The following is a 9,655-nucleotide window of genomic DNA, read 5'->3' as shown; positions in this document are numbered from 1 at the left end:
AGAAACTCTGGTCCCAATATCTCTTCATCATCACCCTTAGGCCTAAATGGGTCTTTATCTCTATCAAGAGATCTGACGACCACATGTGTTTTTGATGGGTATGCTTTATCCATATTGAACTTTTCCAATATCTTTGTAAGTAGACTGATGAACAAGTATGCCTAAAGAAAAATGTTCAAGTTACAAACCAAGACAAAATTTGGTTCTACCCAAATCTTTCATCTCGAATTCTGTCTTGAAATGATTGCTTGCCTCATGTATTTCCCGTGTAGTCCCTTTGATGTTCAAGTCATCAACATACACGGAAATTATACAAAATTCATCAGTGGATTTCTTGATGAACACACATGGGCAATCATTGTTGTTTGAGTAACCCTTCATCAGAAGGAACTCACTTAGTCGGTTATACCACATTCTACCCGACTGTCTCAAGCCGTATAAAGACTTTAGTAGCTTTACACAATACATGTTGCGATTAGCTTTCGGATCCGGAATCTTCAGTCCCTCGGGAACTTTCATATAGATATCCGTCTTAACTGACCCATATAAATATGCTGTCACCACATCCATCAATTGGATATACAAATTCATTTGCACTACCAGTGATATCAAGTATCGGTACGTGACTCCACTCATCACAGGAAAATATGTTTCATCATAATCGATGCCAGGTCTCTGTGTAACACAACCAGTCATGTCTCGGTTGGCTCTAGGCTGTGGGACTCAAAAGTGAGGCCAGGTATCTGTGTAAACCCGTGTGCTACAAGCCTCGCTTTATATCTCATCACCTCATTGTTTTCATTTCTTTTACGAACAAAAACCCATTTTGCCCCCGCGGGGAAACATTATGAGGAGTAGGTATTACTATTGTAAGTACCTATCTCTTGGCAAGCGAGCGCAATTCATCCTCTATTGCAACCTTCCAGTTGGACTAGTCTGAGTGTTTCATACACTCTGCAATGGACTTAGCTAGGTTCACGATCCAATGCCAGGTCATCTGCAATCTTTGACACGAAAAACATGTCGAAGATTGTAGTCTTTCGGCTGAATATAATGGTTCTCCTGATTCAACATAGTTGATGGAAATTTCATCAATACCTTCTGGCTCATCGTGATTTCCCACAACAATCGAGTCAAGGTGTACCGATGCCCCAACACCAATATTTGTATGCACAGTTGTGCTGGGTTCTGGATGCATAACATCCTTTAGGTTCTTTCAACACTAGGTTGAATATCAACTCGCGGTTGACCTGCATTTACTATTTGAGGGATCCTCACTTCCTGCGGATGCTGCTTCTGAGAAGCCTTGTCCTTTTTGTCTACTTTTCTCCCCCTCTTGGGCAGTTGAGTGGTCTTATGAGATATCTCAACTCTCTCTGGAACATTCATAGCGGAACATTGGATTTAGTGACACCTTTATAATCAGTAAATGCATCTGATAGGTTATTTGCAACATTTTACAAATTAATAATTTTCTGAACTTCCAGTTCAGATTCATTCGTAAGTGGATCTAAGGACTGAATGACTTTGACATTCCAATCTATTTCCCAGCATTCTTTGTGGTTCTTTTCTACCCCTAATGCCGGAAAATTGTCCTCATCGAAGATATAATCAGCGTACCGGACTGTAAATAGATCCCCTGTTAGAGGTTGCAGGTACTTTATAATCGACAGAGAATTATACCCCACATAGATCCTCATTTTTCTATGTGGACCTATCGATGTAAGCTGAGGTGGTGATATCGGTATGTACACATCGCAACCGAATCTTCAAAGATGGAAAATACCTGATTGATTTCCACGTACTAACTGCAACGGGAGGCCGTATGATATGTTCTTGGTCTAATTTGTATCAACTCCGCGGCATGCAATACTGCATGTCCCCAATAAGATGTTGGAAGATTACAGTTTTGTAGGAGTGGTCTTGCTATCAACTTGATCCTCTTGATAAGTGATTCCGCAAGACCATTTTGTGTGTGCACATATGGTACAGAATGCTCCACAGTTATGCCCAAAGCTAGGCAGTAGTCATTGAATGCTCGTGAACTAAATTCAGCAGCATCATTATCCATTCTGATGGATTTTATCCTGTGTTCAGGATGATTTGCCCTCGATTTAATGATTTGAGCGACCAGCTTTGCAAAAGCATGGTTCGTTGTTGATAATAGACACACATTGGACCATCTTGTTGATGCATCTATGAGCACCATAAAATATGTAAATGGTCACGATAACGGTTGAATTGGACCACATATATCTCCTTGAATGCGTTCAAGAAAATTAAGTGGTTCATTATTGATCTTCGGATATGAAGGCCTTGTGATTAGTTTCCCAGTTGCACATGCAATGCATACGAAATCCGAGGATTTGGGGTAGTTAGCAACTGTTATGTTGTGTCTAGTTGAACCATCAATAATTTTTCTCATCATCCCCACACCAGGATGACCTAGGCGATCATGCCATATCTTGAACTTGTTAAGATTCTGAAAAATTATTTTGTATGTCAAATGTTGCTTTGACTTAATGTATGTGTAATACAGTCCAGAAGATAGAGCAGGCAGTCGCTCAAGGGTTTCCTTGTTGGATCCCTTCTCTGCTGAGTTATGAGCAGGCTTTCAGCCGCATTGTCTTCATGAGTTTCAATGTGGTAGCCATTCATGCAGATATCCTGAAATCTCAAGAAGGTACGAGTTGAGTCCGGATACAATAATGCCTCCTGGCTTTCAAGTTTTGTACCATTCGGAGTGTAAATGTGCTCTGACCAGAACCAACAATTACCGTGTGAGGACCATCAATTGTCATCACACTTCCCTTAATCTTTTTGAGACTTCGGAAGTATTTAACCTCCCGTTAGAGGCATCACTGTCCACTAAATAAATTTCTTCCTCCATTGGATCGTTTCTTGTTTCTCGAAGTTTTCTTCTCCTTTCTTCCCTTCTAGTTTGCTTTTTTCGTCGACTGTTGCCGGCGTGATTTGCTGCTCTTGCTAGAGATATGGTCTGATAACGTGTGAAAGAATGAATTGATCGAAGTGTCTCTTTCATTGATGATTCAAGGATTATATACATAAGGAACCGTCGCCACGAGTGGACGCGTCCGATTATGGGGGCGTGGGTATGTCGACCAGTTGCCATACCCAAACCGGCGGCAGTTTACACAAAGGGAGGGTTATCCCTAATTATAGAATTAGTTTAAATCCTAACAAATTAAATAAAGCGGCGATCGCTTCTGGTCGTCCGTCGTCGCGTCAATTTTGCATAAAACCCCCTATAGTTTTAGATAATCCAACCCGCAATCCCTATGTAAGTGGATCTGGGAAAATGATTCGTTTTTACAAATTAATCCCTGTCTTTTGTAATAACTCCACCCGCGCTCCTTATCCAAAGGTAGAGAAGGTGCAAGGGGGGACAGCTTCGGCTGCGCTCGTCGGCGCGGAAGGTGCCCGCCCCTCTCCTCCGCCTCCGGCATCGCACCCCCCCCTTGCGTATGTTGTCTCCATTCCCAAGCACCCGAGCTCTCTTGTGCTCGTCGGCCAGCAGCCGCGGTCGGCTCGAGGTGGGTGCAGCAGGTCGGCGCCCATAACCTCCAACATGGCCCCGTCGACGCGTGCCTGCTCGCCGGCGCCGGCCTCCGCATGTCCCCGCACATGAACGTCACGAATCACTGCTAGGCCTTGCAGCCCTTGCGCACGCGTACAGACGTGGTCGAGGTAGGGGACTGAACAGGCAGCGGACAGAGGCGGCTCCAGCAGACGGACTTGGCAGGGCGGCGGAGGCGCAGGGAGGCCCCGCGGCACCGGATCCGACGAGGATGGACGTCGGCGACGTGGGCGAGGAGGAGGTGGGCTCCGGTGTCGGAGAACCTCCAGGTGGCGGCTGCTTGCAGTTTGGCATCGGCCTCCTGTAGGCAACAAAGAAAGAGGAACTCGGTCTGAGAGAAAGAATAAGAACGAGGGGAGGAAGGAGGAAGGGAGAAGGAAGGAAGAACCGCAGCCTTGCAACATCCCGCACCGCACTGCCTTGCGGCGCCGTCGCTGGAAGGTGCCATCGCCCCACAGCCATAATAGTCGTCGCCTCACATGTCGAGCTCCGGCGGCAAGAAAGGGCAAGGAGAGAGGGGAGCCTATTAGGCGCGGTGCTGTGAAGGAGGGAGCGAAGCGGCGATGAGAGATAAATTGCGGCGGACAACGCAAGCGAAGAACGACGGGAAGGGGATCGGGGAAGACGACTGGGGGAGAAGATAAGGTCATGTGGGGAGACAGCGGTGCGTCGGGCCGCTGGACACGCGTAATCTGGAGGAGGGCGGCTGATGCGTTCGTTTTCTATTTCTTTTTTTGACATCACGGCTGATGCGTTAGTTTTTTTTTCTGAGGCCGATGCGTTCGTTTTATTTTTTGTGTGGAGCTGATCCGTTGGTTGACTATAGTCGGCTGAATCAAGTCGTTTGGGGAGTCCATATGACTCGTGGAGCACCAGCGAGGATATAACGTGTCAGCTTACACACATGTCCACTGTTCGGAAAAACTTCCAATCTATTCATCTGCAATCATGTCAGTACAACGAATACCAGAAGTAAAAATTACATCCAAATTCGTAGACCGACGACTACCGGCACCGAAGCGAGCCGAAGGCGCGCCGCCGTCATCGCCCCTCCATCGCCGGAGCGGGCACAACTTGTTGTAGTAGACAGTCGGAACTTGTTGGAGACTAAATCTTGCACCTAACTTTGCATGTAGTGATGTACATGAAAAACGAAACCCTCAATGGCGGACTCAAATTTTGCACGATCAATCCTTCCACATGGACCTAGCCGGACAAGCCAAGAGTGTAATTGTGCATGGATGAAAAATTAATCCTTCACGTGTATGCATAGACACATCACCAAACATATGTACTCATACATTGTCTATGTTTGTCGTGAAGCTTGTAAATTAATGAAGTCACAACTAATGCCCGAATGTTCGATGTGTAAGTAGTCTTTGATGAATATCAAATATCATATATGAGAAAATCAATATAAAATATACCACAATCATTTGTACGATAAAATATATACACATTTGTCGTGGCACATCAAGGTATAATGATGTTTACATGAATCGAACAATTCAGTCCACTATAGAAGCAACTTTAATAGGCGAACAAGCAGACAAATATGACAATGCTATCTTGTATATTCTAAATAAGAAAAGAAAATTAGCATAATAAGAAATCGTTTTCCAATAATATTTTTTGAAATAAGCTAAATTTGATAAGAAAACTTTATTCGATATAAACAAATAGCATTGATTTTCATACAAATTTAGTATGCAGCTCCCAAAAAATGTACATACATAAAATAGGAGTATTAAAATTATATACACCTTTTAACCTAATGTTAAAAAATAGCGTAACTCTAAAAGAAATTATGCGAATTTTCTCTCTTTTCTCTATTTTCCACTTATGAATATAAATCATGGATAAGGATCTCGTAGGGGAAGGAATGGGGAAGGGTGCGTAATTTGTTTTTTCTCCCGTTGCAACGCACGGGCCATGACCTAGTCCTAACAAATTATATAATAATACATAGATCGTTTCCCCCGCAAAAAAAAAGATAGATCCTTATACTATTTTGCATGTAGCCACATTTATTTTCCCCGACTGTGAAGATCAAGGGCGCCCTCTTACTGCCACATCTGTGCAATGTCCTTGTTATACTGATCTATCCATCCATGTATGATCTCAACTTCCTGTCTCCTTTGTTCTACAACCCAGTCTGGATCATCCTTGGTTGCAAATCTGAAGTCCAAATGATGGGCCCCTGAACATCGCCACCACAAGTAGCCATGCGTAAGTAAGTTCAGAATACTTTTGACCTTGCATATTTTCTGCAACTTCATGTTTACCTTTCTCAGTGACAAGAGCAATGATGCTGGACGATATGTTCTTGAGCACCCTGATAGCGGTTCGGAAGGAAGGCTATTAGTATTTTTTTTACCGTGGTAATATTGTTACCTAAATGTTTGAAACTATCGTCACGAATAACTCAGATGGTGAAATCTTTTGCTCCTACCCGCCTCGACTCCACGGGTCTCGCATCCCGTTGGAGAAGATGATGTTGCTCCCAAACCTCTTGAGAACCTTGTCAATTTTCTGCAGTGGGTTGTGCAATGCAGTACCACATAAGCACATGCAACCCCAAAACATGTTGCTACTGACGGTTCTTATGTAAACACTGAAAATCTGAAACAAGAACTTACATGGCCACCATATTCAGTAGTGATCCAGTGCATCCTCGGACGAACTCCATAGTACCGGAGGCAGTCCTCGGACGTATTCTCGTAACTGAAGCTGGCCGGTGGGAACATGCTCTCGTTCGACCCTGTCATCGGCATGACCATCTCTGTGCAGTACTGCAAAAGAGTTGTTTAAGAAAACACAATATGATCAGGCATCATGTGTTACCAGTACACCACATCATATGTATGTGATTAAGGCTTCTACCTGCCATCCCCAGCCGTTGAGGCCATGAGGGTCATCATCACCTTCCACCTGGAAGCACTTCTGGTCGCCTGTGTAATTGTAGTACAGGCTCGCTGCGGCGAAAGCTTTGTCGATGACGTCTGCTCCCGTGGGAAAAGAATCAATGATCTTGCACATCTGTAGAAATGTTAGGAGAATTACATGCTGAGCAGAAAAGAATAAAAATAGGTCGTTGGAAACTCATGTTTGTCTGCTCCTTCATTTGATTTAGTAATGCAGGCGAGAGTAAGGATTTAAATTAGGTTAGAAGTGGCTAACCTCCTTCACAGGGTAAGCAGGTAGATTCATCATGAAATTGGCTGGGGTTGGATAGTCCACCATGGCTGTGTAGGTGAATGCTGTCGCTAGCCAGTTGCCCAGCGAATCAGCAGACTGCACGGTCCTAAAATTCAAGGGATAACACAACGTCATGAAACTGAGTCATCATTGATTCGTTCAAATATGGCGCTCTTCATTTGTTCACCACTCGGGCAATCACCACGTTTTCATGGCCAGTCATGTATGCAGCTGAGCTGAGTGTCTATGTCAGTAGCAAATCCATCCGTTGGCCTTAATGTACATTCTCTAAGCCTGCAAGTAATCCATTTTCAAGTATTTCCTGCCTGCAAGGTTTCCCATGTTTTTCTCCCCAGCAGTTCTCATTTTTCGACCAGTCCCCGGAAGTTTTCAGTAATGGGATTGCTAAATCTCAGTCGATTGAGACTTAACCAAGTCTCAGTCGATGCTAATATTGGTAAGATCATATGTAGGGATCCGTGCAAAATTATATTTTGGATTTTTTCTTCCTTCTTTCTATAAGTTTTGGCACTTGATTGAGACTTGGTTAAATCTCAGTCGATTGAGATCTAGCCACACCTTCAGTAAAGGAAAAAAAAGGAAAGAATCTCCTTGTGTGATATGATTGAGAGTAGGCTGGCCACGCTTACTTGCAGGCCCTGAAGGTTTTGCTGAGCTCCAAGAGGCCTGTGTGGTTGGATCCCCTGTCATCTAGCACATCCCAGACCGCCTTGATGACACTGAAGCAATTCAGGCTCTCAGACTGCAAAATTAGTTGGTTGTTACAAACATACAATCAGCTGATTATAAACATTTATCTTTTTGGAAACTTGACTTGGGACAGCTACTAATCAAGCTTGAATCAGACAAGATGTCACTAGAAAGTGACTCATCATTTCTCTTCCCTTGTTATTTCTTGTCATCAGGCATTAATGATGAACAAAATACAACAATTTGTATACGCAATCGCCTATTCATAGGATAGCTCTTCGGTGCGGTTGAGCATCACAATCAAGATAATGAAAAACTGAGTCATTACTTCATTATCCATTTTAGTCACGCACTTAAATTCTATGTATTATTTTCTTGAAAGATTCTAATCAGACACATCTGTTAATTCACAACTGGAAAGTGGAAACCACTAAGGTGCCTCTAGGTTAATGATAACACGATAACAATTGAAATTCAATACTAATATGATTTAACTAAAAAAACTCAAATTAAGAGCCGGCACACAGTGACAACAAGTTAAATTCAGTATCCAGAGCAGACGGACGCATGTGCATGTTGATCTGCCATGCGTTCTCAAGACCATGTGTGTGTGTGTGTGTGTGTGTGTGTGTGTGTGTGTGTGTGTGCGCACTAGTAGTAGTTAATTCCCATTATTACCTTGAAGTCCTGCGAGACGGTGTCGTCGAAGCTAGACCACGGGGTGATGTCGTCGAACTGCAGGATCGGTGCCGAGGATGCCACTGCTCCCATGGCGACATGGGGATACTTGAGCCTGAACCATGAAGCCAGCACTAGAAACAACAGCCATAAAATCATTTACTGTACTTTATTTTTATCCACTGACAACGTTATTAGTGTAGATTAGCTCATCCTAATTTTCGATCAAATTCTTTTTTGTCCGCCCTCACGTCCAACGCAGGATATAATTCACGGAGACGCACAGGTGATGGACTTACTGCCTCCGTAGGAGCCGCCGAAGACCACGACGGGGGCGTCGACGGCAGAGAGGTTCTGCTTGAGGCTGGTGATGACGACGGCGAAGTCGGCGAGCGCCTGCGTGGACGTCAGGTAGCCCAGCGTCTCTGCCGACCTGTACGAGTCGTTCCCGAACGGCATCGACTCCCCGTAGAACCGATGCTGACAAATTTCAAACAAGTTGAACATGAAAGTGATTGCTATTACTGATTAGTAGGACAACCAAACTGCTTAGAAAAGTGATTGCTGCTAAATGGCGGTCAGTGGTCACCGCACCGATGATTTCAGCAAAAAGGGTACCTCAATGAAGACGAGTAGGGCGCCGAACTCTGGGGCGATGTCGAACATGAAGCCCGTGTTGGTGGCGAACCACTCGATGTCGCCCTCGTTGCCCGTGTACACGAACAGCGGCCCGGCGTTGGGCTTCCGCCGCCAGAAGGTGTCGTTGAGGAGGTACTTCTGGGAGAAGAGGTGGGAAGAGTTGGGCGTGAAGGTGAAGTGGTCCAGCTCCTGCAGGAAGTAGTGCGCCGTGAACAGCTTCGCCGTGCTGTTGTCCGTCGCCTCCGCGGCTGAGGCCGTGACGGCGGAGGCGGCGTACCTGCCGCTCGAGTGCTTCTGATGCAGGGGAGCTAGTCCCACGGGGAAAAGAGGAGGCTGACGGGTGGGGCGCTTGGAGGGGCTAGCTGCTGTTGCTGGTGCGAACGCCGCGGCGAGGAGGAGGAACAGTGCTGGGACGACCACGGGGAGCGACGAAGAGGCTGCCATTTTGCCCGTCGGCCCTCTCTGCAGCTCGCTCGCTTGCGTCACTGCGCCTCGTCTGGTGTGGTGTGGGTTTAAGAAGGCGCGGGTGCGTGAGTCAAGATGGCGACCGGGACGAAACCCACCGGGTTTTGCCTTCCCAAACTCATCCTCACGAGAAAATCACAAGCTCATCCCCGTCCTGATCATCGTGCGCAGGGCTAGCTTTTTACCCGTTCCCTAAACCCATCGTGTTTTCTCAACCCACGGGGAAATCGGTGCATGTATTTTTTTTTTGACATAGTGGCAGTAGCAATTTGGACTATACTATATTTATTTCTTGCAAGTCTACTAAAATTGTAGCGATTTGTACATGCACCACCGTGCGGGGTTGTAGTAGAGAGAGGAAGGCGA

At 45.4% G+C, this 9,655-nt stretch overlaps 1 protein-coding gene across 1 annotated transcript; it reads right to left on the bottom strand.

The window, feature by feature from the left end:
- Positions 1–5,270: 5,270 nt before the first annotated feature.
- LOC123158994 (lysosomal Pro-X carboxypeptidase) lies at positions 5,271–9,322 on the bottom strand. The gene is made up of 10 exons (XM_044576800.1): positions 8,804–9,322; positions 8,485–8,665; positions 8,186–8,319; positions 7,447–7,559; positions 6,779–6,902; positions 6,482–6,637; positions 6,238–6,390; positions 6,051–6,130; positions 5,884–5,933; positions 5,271–5,798 (listed from the first exon to the last, which is right to left on the bottom strand). The coding sequence occupies exons 1-10, from the start codon at positions 9,266–9,268 to the stop codon at positions 5,662–5,664; spliced, it is 1,593 nt and encodes a 530-aa protein (XP_044432735.1). The 5' UTR covers positions 9,269–9,322; the 3' UTR covers positions 5,271–5,661.
- Between the last annotated feature and the right edge of the window lie 333 nt (positions 9,323–9,655).

This window comes from Triticum aestivum, chromosome 7B (assembly GCF_018294505.1).
Source record: "Triticum aestivum cultivar Chinese Spring chromosome 7B, IWGSC CS RefSeq v2.1, whole genome shotgun sequence".
Classification (NCBI taxonomy): Eukaryota; Viridiplantae; Streptophyta; class Magnoliopsida; order Poales; family Poaceae; genus Triticum; species Triticum aestivum.
Note: the sequence above shows the minus strand (reverse complement) of the source record. Positions and strands in the feature narration are given on the sequence as shown.

Bases quoted from the DNA above. Each gene is read 5' to 3' on its own strand.
- LOC123158994 (XM_044576800.1), bottom strand. From the start codon at position 9,268: ATGGCAGCCTCTTCGTCGCTCCCCGTGGTCGTCCCAGCACTGTTCCTC. The intron at 7,560-8,185 runs GTAATAATGGGA...CTAATTTTGCAG, and splicing joins CCGTCTCGCAGGACTTCAAG to TCTGAGAGCCTGAATTGCTT. The intron at 6,391-6,481 runs GTAGAAGCCTTA...ACTCTTTTGCAG, and splicing joins TCAACGGCTGGGGATGGCAG to TACTGCACAGAGATGGTCAT.